Source organism: Pangasianodon hypophthalmus, chromosome 23 (genome assembly GCF_027358585.1).
Source record: "Pangasianodon hypophthalmus isolate fPanHyp1 chromosome 23, fPanHyp1.pri, whole genome shotgun sequence".
NCBI classification, from domain to species: Eukaryota; Metazoa; Chordata; class Actinopteri; order Siluriformes; family Pangasiidae; genus Pangasianodon; species Pangasianodon hypophthalmus.
In genome coordinates, this window is record NC_069732.1 from 12,160,054 (window position 1) to 12,180,966 (window position 20,913).

The following is a 20,913-nucleotide window of genomic DNA, read 5'->3' on the forward strand; positions in this document are numbered from 1 at the left end:
GAAAGAGGAAAAGATGGGAAAAAGCGAGACAGCAAACATGAGCAGGTAAGTGTGCCTATGCGTGTATCTAAGAGACAAACCTGTTTGGCACTGCGCTCAAACACCACGTATTGCTGGCACTGGTCCAGCCTCCTCTTCCTCATTGTCCAGAAGTGCAGCACACGATTCTCCCTCTGCAGCAACTCATTCAGGATGTCTGAACAAAACAAACACACAAAAGGCCTTTTTCCACTGCACAAAAACAGAACTTTGACATCAAATACCTGAAAGCGCATTGTTTCCGTTAACCACAAAGTTCCAGTAGAGCATACCTGCACAAGACGAGTACCAACAGCAAACAACAGAACTCAGGCATGAGGACCAGCAGAACTGTTTGTTATTGACAGGCTAGTCATAATATGTACTTGCAAAAGCCACTTTCTGTGGCACACAGAGGGTTTACTATGTTGCTCACATCCATAGAATTTTTTTTTTTTTAATTATTATTTCATTATAGTTTCATCCACAATCAACTGATATAATATCTTCTAAGATCTGTTACAGTGTGAATTTTTGTTTAGCTTGTTTTAAAACACCTTTTCACCAGTAATTCCAATATCACTAATATGAGCTGGTTAAACAAACTGCCTATTGGACATGCCTTCTGCCAGGGCGTCATTGTGCACCAAAATGATACTATCACTATTGTAGTTAAGCTGGTGAAAAATAAACTAGAAGATCCTTTGATTCCTTTTAAAGGAAGTTCTTGTTTTTAAATGTCTACCTGAACTGCCTTATTTGGTCCTTCTAATCATTTTAAATGCATACAGCTTGAAAATGGTTATGTCTATTAAGCAGCAGACATCAATTATGTCTATAGCTGGAGGAAGGACATGCACTTGGTAATGAGGTGTGTTTCTGAGTGTGTGTATATCATGTGAAGACTAAAGGATGGATCCACCCCCTGAGACAGTGTGTCTAGTTCTGCAGTGCTGAGGCCTGACCCACTTACTGTTTCCAGATTCGTGAGTCATTAAATCATGGAACAGAACAGCACAGAACAGGGGGGTGCAGATACACTGCATGCTCTAAACTGGGCTAAACTAGATCTAAGTGGGTCAGTTGCTGCAACCACAACTCTTGTCAAAAAGACATAACCATGCAATGTCACACTTCTCCACTAGATGTCGCACCAGAGCTTAAAATAAATGCTAAACAAACAAAAAAGAAACAAATATTTCTCCTGTAGGCAGACCAGCTGTGTTTAGATATGCCTCCAGAGACAACAGCCAGAGAGACACAAGTGGGTAAAAGCTCAACCGCAGGAAAACAACATGTACAGTGTGTTTGAAATGAAAAGCACTGTCATAGACACAGCCATTTGTTAGCAATGCTGTGTAACTGAATCACTGCAAACATCCTGAGATACCCTGTCCTCCTACAGTGTACTGTGAACTCACTTTTGACCTGCTGCTCGGGTGCTTTGACGTGACTCAGCATCCCAGGCATGTTCACACTGTTCCTGTGCATGTACTTGAGGAACACATCAGCGTTTCGTCTAGCCAGGGTGCATGCCTGAAAGGAGACGCATACACATACGTGAATCATTAAAGCCCATTGAAAAGCTGCAGAGATACTGTAGCCTGAGGGTACGGTACCTTGAGAAAGGCCTCTTTCTGCTCCAGGTGCTTGCTGATCATAGGGGTGACATGATCTGTCTCACAGTTAGGACCCAGTTTGTCTGCTCCACCACACCAGTCCTCCTCCCGCTTATACTCCTGCTCCAGACTCTCCAAAACACTGCACACCTGTAGAGCAAACCAAACATTACAATTACAAACACCAAAGCCTTCTAGCTGTCTGCCAATAACATATTGTGACATCTTTAAATTTTACATACACACATATATACACATATAAATTTGACCAAAACAATGTAGAAATGTTTTTACTTAGGCTACTTGTCTGCCTGCAAAGATTGAGTAGGAGTATTAAGGAGCCAGTTTAATAAACATGGCACTAAAAACAGTCAGCCTGCCTAAAGACGTCTAAAACCTTTCAAGCTGCGTTCTTTTCTCACAAAAACTGAACGTCACTTGATTACGTTTTTGCATAGCTACATTCCACTGCATAATAGACATAAGTCTAATCAATTCATTTTGTGAAGAGATACTGGCTGTAAAAATGTCCATGGTGCTCATCACATCATCACAAAGGCAGAGAAAAGCGCTTACACACTCTGTAAAGATGGCAGCACACAAATTATTTGAAATGTTTAAACAACCTTATAAAAAAGATATTAATTACGAAAAACGTGGTCAAGAGAACAGAACTGATTGAATTAATCTTGCTGTGACTATTGTGAAGACATATTTATTATTCATTTTGAAGCAGTGTGTTTTCTGAGTTGTTTGGTGATATTCTAACACCACACTCTCTTCTTCTGCTGTCTGTGCTGTCAGTACATGACTTGAAGGAAAATCAAAGCAATACTGGAAGCTCAGTTTACTCAGTAACTGAAGCTAAAATTGCACCATACATAATGACCTACTGCATGCTTCAACACAATAATAAATGTCTTCTCCATGTTTGTACATGCACCTGTGGCCACCCATTTGTGTTTTCTTCATGTCTTCTACTGATATTGTTTGTCACACATATGCAGCAGAATGGTATTGTTCCAACCCTCCTTTTTCAATGTGACTTTAATTCAAAATACACATTTAAAGAAGCCGTTTGTAATTTTACACACCCTTAAGACATATAACAATTGATTAGCTTTCCTCACTCCCCTAAATAACCTTGCCCCTATATGTTGAAACAGTGTATGCCTCAATGTCCTTTAAAGAAAAGGGGCCCTGCTGCTGTTCTGGTTGGGGACAGAACGATGAGTGTTACAGCATAATAACAGCATTATTGTGGTGTCTCATTTTTACATGTAGAGAAATAATTCTCTCTGAGCCACTGCTCTCACCTGTTCAGAGGTCTTGTAGAAAGCCACAGATGCATTGACAAGTTTGAGACGGTCCTCCATCTTGAGCATGAGCTGCTGCCAGTGAGAAGCCACATTCTCAGCGCAGTCACGGATCATGTCCATGTCGTAGTGATTGGCCTGCAGCATCGCCTCCGCCTTCTGCTGCACCTGCAGAGCGCTCTGATGGGTTTTCTGCTCACAGACAGACAGACAGATAGAACAGAGACACAGTCAAATAAAACACACGTAACAAGGAAAAAGAAAAATGCAAAAAACATGACTGGTGAAAAAGGGGGCTCATTAGACAATAATGAATAAATAACCCAAAGGCCAAGTATGTTCAGGCTAAGAGAAAGAAGATGAATTTGATGATCAGTTTATTCCATTAATCCACTTCTGAAAGAGATTAATTACATGAATTACAGCTGAAAGGCATCCTATTGGTCATTTATAGCTCTATACAGAGTTCTATCACTACCAAGGGCTGCAAGAAAGGAAATTGAGATCTCTCGGAAATGAAGAGGCAATTATGACAGGCTGCTTTGTCTCTCCAAGTTGCTACCACTCCTAGCCACACATGCAGATGTAATCTGCCCTTTAGAGAAAAAAAAAAGAACAGAAGAACTTGGCAGGCTTCCTCTGCTGTGCAACAAATGAGACTGTTCAAGGGTTTTTGATAAAATGAGTCTCTAGCAGTTGTATCTAAATGCTGAAATTAACTAGGACTGTAAGCTGTCGTTATTATGCTGTTATTGGATATGTATGCTTGCACTTTAGCCTTTTGTACCACAGAAGTAACAAACTCTCAAGAGTCTAGAGAGTCAGTAAAGAAGGAGCTAATGAGAGGAGGGAGAGGAAAGTGGTAGAGAGAAATAAATGTACCTCAATAGCATGCTGGAACTGCTCATGCTCTCTCTGCAGCTGCTCGGCCTCCTGCAGAGAACTGGCTGTGATCAGACCAGCATTCAGCATGGACTCACCATTACGGATCCAGCCCAGGACCTGACAAACACACACCCCTTAGATAACTCTGATATTTGCATATTTCGGGTGTCAGAATAAACCTCTGTTTACAAATTACAAAAAATCCACATTTAAATTTTTAAGATACATTTAGTCACTTAATATATATCTGCAAACATGGTTACTAAACGTAAATGATCAAATGAAGCTTCACTTGGTATAGGAGAAGAATGTTCTCTGTATATATGAATATTATTTATAGCATGCTATATTTTCACTTTTTTTACATTACATATCAATTATCTAAAAATAATTTAAAAAATCTTAAATGTGATATTACATGGAATCAATTAAATAAATTTTAACAGGCTCATGTAGTGAGCATATGTAGTGAATAAAATGCCATTCAGGATTCAGCCTAACTGTGACAAAGGGGCTTAAATAAAAAAAAAAATATGTATCATGGGCAAAGACGAGTTGAAAGCACCCCTACATTATAATCACTTCTATTTAAAAAAAAAAAAAAAAAAAAAAAAAAAATGCTACCTGCTTGACCTCTGCCTGCAGGTGGCGTAGCTGCACACACTGCTCCAGGTGGCGGCGGTGCTGCTCTGCAGCCACATCCAGCTCCTGCTGCTTCTCATGCAGGAACTCCAGAAGATCCTGAACACGTGTAGCCATGTCCACATCCCGATCGCACAGCAACTCCACACCTACACACAGACAGAGGCTGATTCAGAGCAAGAAGGAAACGTACAAAGTCAGCAGAGATAAGGCTCATAGACCGACTCTGCTTTAGAGCAGATACTGAAGGGGTGATGAGGGCAATTTGATAAGCGTCCCAACAGGGGCAGGTGGACAGCAGAGAATTTGTGAAAATGTCCACGTCTGCATGTGGTCATTTGATGTAGGACGTATAGTCAATGACACCAGTGGGTGAGATTACACTCTCTTATCTCTGTGTGTGTGCTGTCACCACTGCATCGTTCAGGGCAGAACAGAAGCAGTACCAAAGGCTTGGATCAATAAGAACCAAAAGCTAAAGCTGCAAATGTAACCACATTTGTCATGACGTCATGTATGCTTGAACAGAATTACAAATCTCTCTTGAAGGTTTTGTAAACAATGCAAAGAGTTTATGGCCCTGAGTTTTCTATGGTCTCCAGACTAACAAGACCACAAAGATGCAATAGGAAATCTATGTCATGACTATTTTTGTTCAAACAGAGCCCCATTCTTTATGCTGCTGAAAAAATCCAGGATAAGACGATGTATGCCAGATTTACTAATCATTACAGATTGACTACAGTATGCAACAGAAAACCTGTAATAACCAATTTTCTGTGTTATGACCAAGTTTCAATCAGAGCTCATGTCTCATACATTGCTGAACAAGTCCAAGATAAGAGGACATGTACCAGATTCGCTAATCGTGAGATGGACATCATACCCGAGTGTGTTAGAAGGGTGTGTACACTCACTGTCCACTTTAACAGGAACACCGATACACCTGCTCGTTTATGCAGTTACCCAGTCATTCAATCAAGTGGCAGCAGCGCAGTACAAAAAAATCATGCAGATACAGGTCAAGAGCTTCAGTTAACATTAATGTCCAGTTAATGCGTGTGTAAGGAAAAGAGTGAGCCTCACCAGATGCCTGAACTTCGTTGACGTACTGCAGCAGCTCCTGGCCCTGATGGATGACGTCAAACGTGAGGTTGTTCATAGTGAGCGCTTTGTCTGCATGGTGCTGCAGTCTCTGCTCAGCCAGTGTCAGGTCCTCTGTGTCAAAGTCACTCATCTGTTGTGACAGCTCCTCATTCCAGGAGTCCAAATCTGAGATGATCTGTGGAGAACACCACAGGTTTCATCCTGATAAACACAGACACTTCTTCTGTTGTGCAAAGACATGGCTTTTTATATTCAACATGTCGTTTACTTAACCAACAACAGAAACATGTTATAATGTAAGAGCATACATGCCTCTATTCCTGGGTAGAATGTATTAAAACAGTTTTTGGTAGGCCTAACGATATTAATGCAGTTTTAAAAAGCGCAAAAAACACCAGAATGACTGATTTCCCTTACAATATACACTGCCCATCCAAAAAAAAGTCGCTGTTTAGATTGTAATAGGCAAATACATAAGAGTCTATGAATGGATCATTATTAGAGTGATTATAATGTTTCTAGCATGATACATGTTTGGCAAGAGTTCTTTTAATCTTAAAAGATGAAGTGTGTAGTTTTTTAGTTCTTTAATAACCATGTAGAAAGACGTATCATGGCCATATTCCAGGATGACACTGCCAAGATTCATCAGGGTTAAAATTGTGAAAGAAGGGTTCAGGAGCATAAAGAAAAATTTTCACACACAAATTGGCACCTCTGAGTCCTGACCTTAACCTCAGTGAAAGTCTTTGGGATGTGCTGGAGGAGACTTTACAGAGTGCTCACCTCTTTCATTGTCAATACAAGATCTTGACCAAAAACGGATGCACCGCTTGATGGAAATAAATGTTGTGATGTTATTTCCATCAAGAGGTGCATTAATTTCATTAATCAATAATCACTCTAATAATGATCCATTTATAGACTCTTATGTATTTGTCTATTAAAATCTAAACAGCAACTTTTTTTTTGGCCGGGCAGTGTATAAGCTTCTTGCTTCTTAGGCCAAGTTTGTGTGAACTTTAACATGTTTTTTTTAAAAAAAAAAAAAAAAAAAAAAAAAAAGGCGTGACCTCTCTTCTTTCCATGTACACCTGCAACACCACGGAAATTACATATCATAGACAGAAGTTTGAACGATCATGACCAAAGAGGAGTCAAAACAGCAATACTTAAATCTCTGGTAGTTTCACTCAATAAAGTAAAAGTATGGTATAATGCAGTACGCACAAGCAGTTCTGCATTAAAAACAAAAGCGCCCAAAACATATGCTTGGGAAGTGAAACATGCTAACTGGTTTTTGCAGCCCTAATCCTAAAATTCTCCTCTCTGTAGCATGTGCTGGGGCTGACCTCGTCCTGACCCTCACACTCTACAGGCACAGTGTGTGCATGAGCTCTGTGAACAATCACTGTTGGCTACAGCTCATTTTTAGCTTGTGAAAGCTGCAGCTCATTAATTGCTGGTTAATTGGAAATGAGACAGCAGGGAGCGCACAACTACAGCTGCTGGGCTTCATTTCAACTAACGCAAACACACAGTTTTAGTTCAACACACACACACACACACAGAGGCTTCCGTTTCCAGATTTATTTTCCCTTCTGCTTCTTTGGATGGGGTTTTTTGAACTGTGAGGTTAATCTCAGTGTAGCAGGAAGCTGGTCTGGTCAGTGGTCAAGTCTGTTTCTCCATTGGAGGCGGAGCTTTAACAGAGTCTAGCCGAAGGGGACGTATTGCAGAGAGAGAGTGTTGCCAGGTGGCATTGTGCGATTGCAGATTGGGAGTGTGTGGCAGCATCAGCCATCAAAAATACTGTGACTGGCACAACATGCTCGTATCGGCATGGTTACAGATTTCACTGCACAGATTTCGCTGTGCTGTGATTGTGGTCGGTGTCCTATTTACTTGAATGGGAAAAGAGACACGGACAAAACAGGAAATTTCTGTTCACAAGGGTGGAAACAATTTTAGAAGGTGGAAATACAACAAAACAGATCATCATGGCTATTATTAAACAGTGTTCATACTGGCTGTGTGTGTCTTCTTGTTCCACAATCTCATTTCTGACTCCCTGCTCCATCCTGCTTAGGAAAAAATCTTCCTACATCCAAAATGTTTTTGTTGGTGTTCACAGTTCCAATATGCACGTTTTTTTGTTTTCTGCATTTATTTTAGTGTTTGAGTAAGAGAAAGGCTTTACATAAATAAATCTTATTATTCTGTGCACAAAAACACACCCATACATAATTGTATGAGAATTGAGAAAAAGCATTATCTAAATGTATTTGTACTCACACACACACACACACACACACACACACACACACACACACACACACACACACACACAGAATGCAGGTGGCATAGCATGACTCACATCAATGGCGTCACGCTCAAAGATCCTGAGCTGGAGGAAGAGCTCCAGTTTGATCTTCCTCTCCTGGAAGAGCTCCTCCATCTGAGCCTGAGCCTCATCCAGCTGCTGCAGCACACTCTCAATGTGGTTTATGGAGCTGTTGTGTGGGGCCTTATTGCTTGAAATGGCTGAATCTCTGTGGGAAATACACACAGTGGAGTTGTCAGATGTCATTTCACAGTACAGAGATACTATTTAATCACCTAGCATTCGCTTCCTATCGGTTTTTGACCACATGACCTGTTCTGTTGTTCCTTCTTGTTTGTTCTGCTTATTGAGTCGAATTAATGGGTCACATTTCCCAGAATTTAACTCGGATTCTAAGCTGCTTTATCTGTTAAATCTATGTCAGGATCCAGAAAACATTACTGGGGAAATAAAAAGTCATATAATCATATCATAAAAAGGTTTATGATAACATTACAATATAATAATATTAGTATTTTTACCTTTACGGTGTACACAGTACAGACATACACAGTACTGGTACAGTTCATTTTAATTTCAAAGAATAGCCTTAGTATACACTAAGTTCATTAAGTAATTCAAATTTGAATGCATAATTAAGAGAGCTTGACAGTCCTAATATACAATAAGAGGGCTTCTCTGTGTGACATTTTGTGCAATATGTAGTACATCAAACTCCTACAGTCTAACCGTGGGAAAATTGAGAACCCATACTTATGGTTTACTGAGTTTGTTTTCCAAGCTCAACAGCGAGAGTAGTTAAACTGGTATTGTGGGAAAAGGACACAGACATCAGGCAAAAAAAATCTCTCAGTGCTATAGTTACCCACACATTACTGCAGATTTGACTTTGCTGAAAATGCCCTCACAAAACCAAAGTATGGATAATTAGCAGCCAGAGTTTTCAAACATTACTAATCCCAATTTCCAGTTCATTCATATTAAGCACTATATTATTTATTTCCACAAAAGCACATTATTGCTACTTTCACTAAAACCACTTCATTATGTACAACACGGCTACAGTAATCCCTGTTTCAATTTCAGAATGAAAACAAGACGCAACAGATCAAAATAATAATTTCCTGAAATATATACAGGGGATATAAAAAATCTATACACCCTGGTTAAAATTGCAGGTTTTTGTAATGTTAAAAAAATGAAACCAATGTAAATCATGTCAGATTATTCTGCTTCCTCACTCCAGATCGATTAAATTGTGACGGGTTCTCCTGTGCACTCTTCAAGTCATTCTACAGGTCTTTCAGTAGGATTTAGATCTGGGCTCTGACTGGACCATTCCAAAACACTAATATTCTTCTTCTGAAGCCATTCGTTTGTTGACTTGTATTTGTGCTTTGGGTCGTTACCATACTGAAAGGAGCTATCCATCATTCCCTCTATCCTTGACTAGAGCCCCAGGTCCAGCTGAAGAGAAGCAGCCCATAGAATGATGCTGCCACCACCATGCTTCCCTAAAGCATTACTATTTGTTGTTCACTTGAATTTTGTTGGTTGCTATATCACATAAAAAAAGATCTGATATAACCCATACAGTAGAATAATTCAAAATCAATAAGATAAAGAAAACAGCAATAATAATAATAATAAGAAGAAGAAGAAGAAGAAGAAGAAGAAGAATCTTTCACTGTTAGTAACCCTGTTAGCCATGCAGGCCACAGACAGATTGTGATTAACAGTCAAATCAAAGTTAAATGCTGTGCTGTAACATTAACTGTGTGTGAAAAGAAACAGTGACTCCATGTTACAGTGTTTCATAAGCCAGGCACAGAAATACAGAATATTTCTTTCCAGCAATGAATGCAATGCTAATTGCTTGACCTTCATGACAAAATAATTGACACCTTCATTATGAAGGACCACACCGAATCAAATAAAGCATGGACTTGTGGGTTTGATGCATGTTTTGGATTTGGAAGGCAAACTCAATATGCAGCCAAACACCAGTGAGTGTGCCTGTGTGGTGCGTACACCACCATGTGAGACAGTGAGCTGTGAGGCTTTTTGTTTGTACCACTGTGCATGGGTGGTTGAAGTAGTCCTCTACATAATTAGCCGACAATTATTAAAGCTGTGGTTATGCAACCAGGACTGTATAACAAAGTGCCAGGCGTATAAGATCGAGTGGAGTGGAAGAGGGTGTAAGTGAGTCTCTGAGAGAGGATGACATCACCAATGACACTCTGATTAGAGAACTCACAGCCACACCGCTCCATCTATGTTCACCTCTGATGCTCTTACCACCTCTTAATCCCTCGGGCTCTACATTATCCATATTCACTCTCCTCCTACATTGTCTATAGTCCACATATATGGTACCTGTCCCGCTCCCTCTCTCCCTCTAGTGTGCATATTAAAGGTGCAATCTATGATTTTGGTCGATTCAAACCAAATTTCAAAATGGATTAAAAACAAAATTCAAATGATGCTACAGCAATCCGTGGCCGGGAGCGAAGAGATTGGCTGTACTCTCTTGCTGTCTCCTGTCAATCACAATGACAGTAGTCAACTGTGGGCATCTGTGAGCTCATGTATTAGGAAGAGGGCAGATAGTGCTTTCCTCAGAGTGTGTTACGCTGCCCTGTGACACAGCATGAGTAGCAGTTTGAAAAGATGCAGGTGGCTGACTTTACATGTCTCGGAAGAAGCACGCTTTAGTCCATACCTTCCCCAGTTTTTTAGTTGTCGTATGATATGGGAGTGCTGGCTGGTGGGTGGGAATTGGCAGGAGAGCAAAGCAGAGAAAAAAATACATAAAAAAAATCAAACAGTAACAGCCTTTCCCTTCACTGCTCTCAAAACATATGCACACATACTGCCTAGATATGTGCTACAACGTCTCAGTGCTAGTGCAGGAAAGAGAGCTTTCTGGATTGACAGGCAAGCAGAAATACCTCCTTGTCCTGATTAGTTGCAGGTTTGTGGTCAATATCAGATTTTCTACAGCAACTGAGAGACCAGAATTTTCATCTAAGCACAATTTTTTGACAGCTAAATTTTTTATTTTAAAAATTATAATTTTTGTGAGGAGAACTGTTATTAGAAATAGTACTGATTTAAAAATTGCTGAATGTACCTTTAATCTCTAAAATAAGATAAACTTGAATGTGTTTACATAGTCTCAGTTGCTAATTAATGAGTTATACAGGTTGCAGCACTAACACTTTAAAGCTAAATGCCCATGTCTTTATGGTAAGTGCATCATCTTTATGACAGGTCTTTATGACAGATCTGTATCATCTTTATGACAGGACCACATATTATAAGGAAACACCAGTGAAGCCATATACAATAGTGTCAAAACTCATCCCACAAAAAGGGCATAATCTGACTTGATAGGTCAAGAGGTTACATGACATAACGTTAAACCGTATTAAATTTGAACCGCTGACATGTCATACGCAGTAATGTGCATCATGCATCTTTTTCTCTGCATATTATAGTACTACAAATAATACAAAGGACTAATGGAGAACTCGTGAAAAACCAAAGTGTGAAAATGTACCCCCTTTCATGATAAATGTAGTGCTTCTTACATTAAGCTATGTAAAATCTGTACGAATTTCACAGGCATACTTGACATACACAATGGCACATTAGCTCATTAATTATGATGTACATTTAGCTTTAATAATATAATCAGAATCAAATTAGAATTTGGCTGTACTGCTGTACTGGCTGGCTAGGTGTGTGATGTTTGTGAGGGTGTGAGTGACGTGGATAAAGCTCTGCAGGAGCAGTGTGAGCCAGCTGACAGAGAAACAGAGAGCTACACTGCCTGCCTGAGGGGTGCTGAGAGACTGAGAGACTCCAGGACCTATAACAAGCTTCTCTTTCTATCTTTCTCGCTCACACACACACACACACACACACACACACACACATTTTCACTCTCGCTCTGAGCTTACATAAGCAAGCAGACCTGCTGAAACTCAGACCTCACGTTTCTCTGCTGCAGCATGCTGCATATACAGTAGATTATGACTGTGACAAATGGATTCTGCTAGCAGTGGAGCAAAACAGGTTTAAAAAAAAAAAAAAAAAAAAAAAAAAAAAAAAAAAAAAAAAAAGAGGTCCAACATCGAACAAATCATACTGCAGCGCTGAGTGAAACTGGGCTAATCAAATTTTAATTCTTTAGACTCTAATTACTAAGTCACTTTTTTTTTTTTTTTTTTTTTTTTTTTACCAACACTTGTTTTCTAGTGCATCACTGCTACTAGGCTTTCCAACTTTAACTGCATGATAGCATAGTGTCTACAGTCTCTAGTAATTATTTGCACTGGTTTCTTTCATCCAACCCTGTTCCAGACCTGCTCACTGTGAAGAGACATAGTGTGTAAAAACATAACACACTTTTTACTATATTCCCTCCACAAATCACATGTCTAATGTCCCTTGTAGAAACTGTGAAATGTTTCCACTCAGCTGATATGTTTCACTGTTGATCTGCTGCTACTCAGGCAGTTTAAACAGGTATGCGCTGACGGCCGCAGGACAGCAAGGGAACAAAAAGCAAGGCGTGCCTACCAAGCACGAAAATACGTAAGCAAATGTCAATGTCAGATTCTAACATCAGTTTTCTCAATTACTATTTTAATTTGGGGAGGAAAAAGAAGCCTGCTCTTTTGCCATTTTTCTTTGAGCGATAACACGTACTAGTGTACTATAATGTTTAAATGCATAGCTCCTGGTCACCCTTTCATCGGGATCAGAAGTTTGATTTCCAACAATGACAAAGCCATCCATAGCCAGGAGTCTAGAGAGCAAAATGGGCTCTCTGAGCCGCTCTGAGTGTGACAGATGGCACACTCAATCTCCCCTGTCAATCAGAGTGACATTAGCCAATCGTGGGGTAACAAACAAACAAACAAAAACCCACAGCCCTCATATGTGAAACAGCAGTCTGTTGTTCCCTCATCATGTCTAGTTAGCATGCACTGTCCTGCTCATTTACTGTATATTCTCTCACTCTCTCCTGCATGTGCTACTGCATGGGGCATTGGACCATGATCCTGAAGAAATGACATTTTGTTCCAAAGTATACAAATGATATGCAGGAATGACAATAAAACCCACTCGACTATTTAATGGCATTAACCAGGCTTGAGCTGATTTACAATGGCAACAGGAACCGCAAATAGAGTCCATCTATCGCAACTGTTATTAAATTGGGTGATTCAAATGCCAGAAAAATTGTCTAGAGCTTAAAAGGCTTTTCACACACGCAGACTGGAAAATTGCTCTATCTTTCTCTTTCTGCTCCATGTCTGAAAAGGTCAGAATTCCCTCTCAGCACAGCTTTTCATAGAGCAGGTAAAAACTGCTTGCGTCTCTTATGTGGTAACCATGGTAACAGCAACGCTAAGCACAGCTAACTCTTGGCCATATTTTAATCCCACAGGCTTTGTATCAAAAACAGAAAATGTCTGACTACTTTTTTTAATGTGTTAATTCAGCAAACCGTAAACATGTATAAAGTGATTTGGATGGATGTGTGCACAAACCTTGGATAAACAGAATAATTCACCTTTAAAAGTGTAGAATCCTAATATACCACCATCTCAATTTGATTAAGCTAAAGATGAATGATGTAGGTCAAGTTTGGGCTTGAAGATGTTTGAGAGAACAGGTTTTGAGGAGTGTGTGTGTATACCTGAGCTGCTGAATGAGATCCTCGCCCTCTTTAATGACGTTGACTGTAACCTGAAGCGTGGTTTGCTGCTGCTGGCCAAAGCGCTTGATGAGATCCTGCACGGCCTCCACCGACTCAGCATACACATCGTCCAGCAGCTCCTTCTGTAGCTCTTCCAGCCACGTCCATAGCTACAGCACAAACACACACATACACACACACCACATGCTTCAAAGCTGCTCCAGCAAGACATTTAACCCTGCACTATTCCAGAAGCACTTTAATGCTGCTACATCTCACTGTGTTGGAGAACAATGTGCAGCAAATCAGAAAAGAAAAGTAAAGTGAAAAGCGCTGAAGGACCTCTTTCACGTGGGTGTGGAAGGCGACGGACATGTCGAGCAGGACCTTACGCTGCTCTACCCGCCTCACAAAGTCCTGGATTCGGTCCTCCAGCTGGTGGGCGGCCTGGTAGATCTCCTCCGGGTCACACTCGCCCGTCTGCGCCAACTGCTCCGCCGCCTCCAGAAGCTTATCTGCGTTGGTGTATGTGTTCTGAGCCATGCACATACACATCATACATACAGTCAAGGCTACAGCACAGAAACATACACTACATACACTCACACATGCACACTACAATACTCAACATACACGCCATTTAGCATTTACTGGCACTGATGAAGGACTCCTCAAGCAACACTTTTCAGCCGAATGTCTATCTGATCAATCTGCTCTCTCTCTATCTATCTCTATCTGTATATCTATCCACCCTATACAATATATCTACATGATGTATCTACCTATCTATCCATCTATCTATCCATCTATCTATCTATCCTATATAATATACCTATATGATTTATCTGATCTATCTGCTTGTTCCATCTATCCATCTACCCACCGTCCAACCTATCTGCCTACCTACCTGTCAACTTATACATATGCTCTTCATATCTTTATCTCTTCTCACTCACTCACTCTATCTATCTGCTCAATCAATCTGCTTTATCTATTCCATACAATAAATCTATACAATGTATGCATATGATTTATCTGAATGATCTATCAATTCTATACAATATCTATATGATCCATCTATGATTTATCTGATCTATCTATCTGATCTATCCATCTATCTATCCACTTAATCAATCTGTTCTATCTATTCTATACAATAAATCTATATATAATTTATGTGAACTATGTGATCTACCTGTCTATCTATGTGATCTACATCTATCTGCTCTATCAATCCACTCCATCTGCCTATCTACCCACCCAACCTATTTATATGCTTTATATATCTATCAATCTATCTATCTATCTATTTGCTCTGTCGCTGTGCTCTATAGCCATCTGATCTATCTATCTGATCTATACAGTCTATGTATCTGGACTATATTATCTATCTGATCTATACGCTCTATCTATAGCATCTGTGTCAGTATCATACACAATAAATGACATGTCCTGTATGTATTAAAAATACAAAATAAAAAAAACAAAGGAAAAAAAAAAATTTACACAAAACTCACTAGTAATGGAAGCAGTTGTTAAATGTTTTTGTAAAATTAACTCGTCAGGCACAGGCATTTCTAAATTCTAGATTTGCATAATTCTTCATTTCAGTGGAACAATTTTTTCACATGCAATCATGTTACCAACACTGTTGTGTGGGTCTGATCACACAAAGATACCACAAACCTTTAGAGAACGCATAAGGAACAGGTATTGCTGTATTACTGTATTGTGCTGTGTTGTATAGTGTCGGAAAACTGAACACAACTCAATTAGAACAAATTTAAAAGCTTTTCATTTTCTCACCCTAAGACCTTCATTGTGTAGTTTCAAGTCTGAGTACTTTGAATTTTTATTGCCTAAATTTGACAACTGCCCTTAAACCTCCAATATAAGTGAGTTAACAGCAAAGAGGGTTCATGTTTTAACAGAGGGAAGTTGTATTGAGGTTTGTGTGCTGGAATCAGACATAACCTACAGATATAATGTACAGAGAGCAGATAGTTACTTACTTTTAACAAGAAAAAAACAAGCTAGTTAAACAGATACTAAAAAAGGAGAAAGGAGGAGAAATCAAGTGAAGAAAGCAAGTGAGAGGAAAAGAGAAAGAAAGAGGGAGGTGCACACCTGTGCCACTTCTTCAAAGTCCTCATGGCGTTTCTGCAGTGCTCTGGCGCGATGGAGAGACTTCCCCACTCCTGTGTGCTTACTGAGGAACGCCTCACCGTGGTTCTCGATCCAGTCCAGCACCTGCAGGTGGGCGGGCGCGTACACACACACACACACACACACACACACACACACAACTAGAAATTAAGACATGAAGCTTTTTACCTTTTACTTGTGTAAGACAGATGTGAGAATAGTCCTGTCAAACAACTCGAGCTAATGACAATGCAGCACAAAGGCAGCATAGAAAAGCTAAATATGCAGATGTGCCCTGAAAAGGTGATGTGTTTCCTCTCTGTTCCTCTGCCTCGCTGTCACTCTTCGAGTGCACTGCACCTGAATGCTGCAGAGAACTCTGGTTTCCATAGCAACAGTATCCCGCTCTATAAAGCACTGAGAGTGGTAGCGCATTCCTCCATATGCGAGCACCCAAAGCCTCACACACAACAGATCGACTCTCAAGCCCGCAACTACGGAGCGCGCTGCAGAGACACAGACCGAGACCGAACTAAAAAGAGAAAGTGGAAAAAAGACAGCACAGGAGGACATTCCTACTGTCTAATTATGTGTTTATTTCTGTTGTGTGTACATGAAAATAAATCTATGCTTCTTCTTGCCAAGATGCTGTGGTGGTGTTTTTCTGTCTTGATGAAAGACATGGCATCGACAGTAATTACACATTTGGCTATAGCCTGCCCAAACGGACATGTGCTTTTTTTAAAGGCTGAGACTCTCACTGGTCTGCAGGCAAACACAGTGGAAAAGCTCGCAGAGGTTAAATAGTGCTGAGAGGCAGAGCCGATACATCCACTGTTCAACATTACATCAGCAAATTAGCAAACATCATCCTGCAACCTGGAGGCTTCGCTTTTAATTATTCATTCAGATCTCTCTTCCCTTCCGCCTTTGTCCTTCCATCACTCCCTTAATGCTCTTTAAATCCCCACTCAGCCCACTCCCCTGCGTGAAGCTTTGAAACTGCAGGGGTCTGCATGTAGTCAGACTAAATTGCTACAGGTTTTCAAAGGCACTTAAAAGGTGATTTAAAATTTTTTTGCAGTGTTGACATACCAAATAAATCAAATAAAAATTACACATGGTGTCTGCGAGCATTCTAACATTTACAATAAGACCTTTTCAATGCCACTTCAAACAGTTTAAGACCGAATCTGTAGTGATCCAAATATAAAATCAAAATGCTCTATTGAGGAATAAATGAAACACAACAGAGTGTGCTGTTATAGGAAAATAATCAGTGATGATGTGGTGTGATGCGATGTGTTTTATTCCTCTTATACCACAGCAATTAGCCAGTGATAAAACTTGTTCATTTATTAATGACCATGTCATGCTTTATATCCCTTTATAGTTACATTTAATGGTGTGACACTGGAGACTAAATGTTCAATAAATATCTCCTCACAGAAAGCGTCACCATATTAACGAGTATACATGTTTTCTTTGTTAAGTAACACGTTTTCATTTGATAATTATTAGGCATAGTTTACATAGTTTTTGCTATACAAGTCCCTGTGAACGAGCTGTTACTATAGAAACAATAACGTATTAGAAGGTGTGCATTAATAAAAACCTGTGATTTGTCTTGCAGCCTACACAGTCAGAGCTGCTGATATTATTAGAAAATTAAGATGGAGAAAATCAGATGGAGAATTCATCAGTGCTGTGGTATAAATACAGAAACACAGCATCTTTAGTAAAACTCACTCCATCAAAGTGTTATTCAGTGAGCTCCAGCTGGTTTTGATTGAATTTCCTTCTATCAGAGTGTTTCTCTTATGCTAGGTCAACAGCTGTTTCCTAACATTAGCCTCATACTAACACACACCTCGTGTAACTGACCCCGTATTATTAAGCATGTGAGGCATATCACTTGTTTTTAAAATCTTGGCAGAAGCATTAAAAAAAAAAAAAAAAAAAAAAACAATAAATAAATAAATCACATCATAGTGGATGTTTTGAAGCTTAAAGTCTAAAACCATGTAAATTTTAATAAAATCAGTGCAATATACAACTAAAAATAAAGATCCGCATACACACTATTCTCAGTTTGCTGCATTATATCTCATTGCGCTGTGTGTGTATGTGTGTGTTACCTGCTGGACATCCTGCTGAAACACACACAGCTGCAGACGCTGGTGCAGACGCACTTTGCGATGTTGCCAGATGTTTTCCAGCTGTCTCTGGTGGTGCAGCACCTCGTGAATGATGTCCAGTACGTGGTGCACGGCTTTCGAGTAGTTAGCGGAGGCTGTCAGCGAATCGGCGCTGCCAGGGGTCAGGGGTCGCTGAAGTTTGTCCAGTAAGGCTTTGCCATCTTGACTCACCTGTGTGAAACAAACAGAAAAACGAGTTTATGAAAAGGTTTACTGCATTGGGTCTGCTTCTTCATTTGTCCCAGCTTTCTTTCATGGTATAATTAGCTTAAACTGTGGCTAATTCAAACCCATTTATCAATGTGCACAAATACTGTCTCTCTACTGTCTCTTACACACACATACACACACATACACAAACAGAGTACTGTACCTCAGAATAGGCAGTGGTGATGTGTTCATACAAGCCCTGGTGATGATGGATTGCATCTTCTAGGTCCTGGAGTTCAGAGGGCAAATCCACCTCTCCACATGCCTTACACCACGAGTCCACATTACTCATGTACTGTAGGCAGGAGACACACAGAAGAGATATGAAGAAGTCCTCCAGTGCTGTTAAACATCATCTATAATAACATCCACTTCAGCCCAGTCCTACTGATACTCATAGCCGTAACACTCAATGTGTGTCCATTTATTTTATTAACTATTAAAGAGAATGTATAACGTTCTTTGTATTATAATGAAATTTCAAGCTGTAGCGTTTAGTACATTTAATAACTTAAATTATGTAGCACTAGAACTAGAATCCCATAATTAGATTTTCTACACAAAGTCTTGCATTACAGGCATTAATTTGTACTTTTCCACACTTCCTGTCCCTATGGGACCAATAAAAGAAGAGAAAAGAAATGAGGCTTCAGTATGCTGATAAAGGAGAAATACTGTGGCAAGAACAGGAGCTAGCTTCTTCACTACTGAAGTGTAATGAAAATTTCATCTGTTAAAAAAAAAAAAAACCCGCATGACCCCTGACCATTCATCCCCCTTGCCTGAGGAAAGATGAAGACCCTGTTTCCGAGGCTGAAACAGAATACATGCATGAGAGGGACTGAACTCAGGCTTTGTGTGCACTGAGAGAGAATGCTAGATTGGGCAAAGCTGACAGGACAGAAACCTCTGGAAAAAGAGGGCAAATCTTGCTGCTGCATGAAAAGGCACCAGACATGAGAGGAATATTCCACCATCACAAGAAAATAGGGCAACCTCTGCTCCTGCTACAGTGCAGTCTTACACACGCAGCACATATACAGTCTTTTTTTTTTTAGGTAAAATTTTTAGGTAAATGTATAGGACACTGCAATGTTGATTTTCAAATCTGCTTGGTCAGTAGGTGTTGATTGATTTTCTATAACAGCAGCTCTGACAGTAGTTCTGGCTGCACTGCATTTCTATTAAACATACACATTCTAATGTTATCAGTGATGGTTTCTGTTAGGAGACATTTATTTAGCAATTTTGGAAGGAGTCTCCAGCGTCAGTGCTTTCTAACAGTCAGAGGTAAAGCTGTAACTTTATTATTATTTTTTTTTTAGGACAGAGGACTTCTCAGTAACATGACAGGCTAAATGTAAATATAAACAGATAAAATGTACAACCTGTTATTCTTTATTTAATTAACAATTGTAATCACTGGCAATGAACCACCTCATTAGGTGCTGCACTCGCATCGTGATGGGCCGCATCACACCAGCCTGTTGTTGATTATGTTCCTATATGCCCGGTCATATTTCATTCCTTTCATATATCTTTCTTTTTTGCATATGTATGAATGTACAGTTTAGCTTTTTTAAAATCATACTGCACTTTTTTACTGTATAGCTGTCTAATCACAATTTTTCTGCAACTGATACTGCTATTCTTCATTTTTGTGAATATTTGAAATATATCTTTAAAATATGGTAGCAAACCATTCTGCTTAATAAAGTATCTGTTTTGTATCAGCCTGTCTTTATTCCAAATCACTATTACCCAAATATCAAGATTTTTATTTGTCACATACACAGTTATATACAGTATATAATCCTGCAGTGAAATGAAAACCTGTCCTACTCCTCCTTAGACTGCGCAACTAAATAACTAAATTAAAAATAGGAAATGAATAAGAAATAAGAAGAAACAAGAAATATTCATACCGGAATATGCAAATTATGTATGCATTATGAATGCAGTTATGTTACGTGTAGTAACACTGCAGAGGGCAGTGTACGGAGTGCAGAGTGACGAGAGAGTCTTTATGGAGTCCTAATGGATCTGTATAGTGGACATATCCGTGTTGGGAAGTCTGATGGCCTGAGAGAAGTTGTTTCTCCTGAGCCTCTCAGCTTTAGCCATCAGACTACGGAAGCGACTGGCCTTTTCATTTAGTTATTAATTAATAAGACACTGTACACAGCTCAGTTCCAGCATACCTGCAGTGGGCGAGGTAGACTGAGACAGAGGAGGAATGTGAGCACAGCATTCTAACACTGCTTTTCTGGAGATTTATATTTTACTTTGTTTAGGGTGTTTTGCCAAAGTGCTCATATTACATTACAAGCAAAGGTTTTATTGCACTTTTGACAACAAGAATTAACGTCATCCCCGTCAGCCACATCTTTAATCTTAAAGAACCTTTTGTTCTCTCTGCTATTGCTTGTGTGGTGAACAATTGTACAACAATTGAATTGCATGCTTGTGTGTGCGCGCGCGCGTTTGTGTGTGTGCGTGAGAACCTGAAGTGCAACCCTGCCTTTTGAAACAAACTGAGACAGAGAAATTCAGCATTAATTTTATAAATTTCAAATTGCACAAATAGCATATGTTATGTCTAACCTTATCAGTATTCCAGGCTCCTCTTTATAGAATCATAACTCTACTAATACTGGATGTACTCTACTAATACAGCTGAGACTGGATGCACGTGGGCCACTGAATGCTGGGA

The 20,913-nt window shown here is 39.7% G+C and overlaps 1 protein-coding gene across 7 annotated transcripts in view; it reads right to left on the reverse strand.

Moving 5' to 3' along the window:
* Nucleotides 1-20,913, reverse strand: part of trioa (trio Rho guanine nucleotide exchange factor a) — a 108,371-nt gene that overhangs the window by 22,729 nt on the left and 64,729 nt on the right. For all 7 annotated transcript variants that reach the window (XM_053228432.1, XM_034298506.2, XM_053228430.1 and 4 more), the window contains 13 exons: nt 18,364-18,495; nt 17,931-18,161; nt 15,775-15,897; nt 13,990-14,181; nt 13,648-13,817; nt 7,965-8,139; nt 5,567-5,762; nt 4,463-4,629; nt 3,836-3,955; nt 2,954-3,145; nt 1,638-1,787; nt 1,440-1,554; nt 81-196 (listed from right to left, as the gene is read on the reverse strand). In XM_053228432.1, the coding sequence (XP_053084407.1) occupies nt 81-196; nt 1,440-1,554; nt 1,638-1,787; nt 2,954-3,145; nt 3,836-3,955; nt 4,463-4,629; nt 5,567-5,762; nt 7,965-8,139; nt 13,648-13,817; nt 13,990-14,181; nt 15,775-15,897; nt 17,931-18,161; nt 18,364-18,495 (2,079 nt within the window). The remainder of the gene's footprint in view (nt 1-80; nt 197-1,439; nt 1,555-1,637; nt 1,788-2,953; nt 3,146-3,835; nt 3,956-4,462; nt 4,630-5,566; nt 5,763-7,964; nt 8,140-13,647; nt 13,818-13,989; nt 14,182-15,774; nt 15,898-17,930; nt 18,162-18,363; nt 18,496-20,913) is intronic.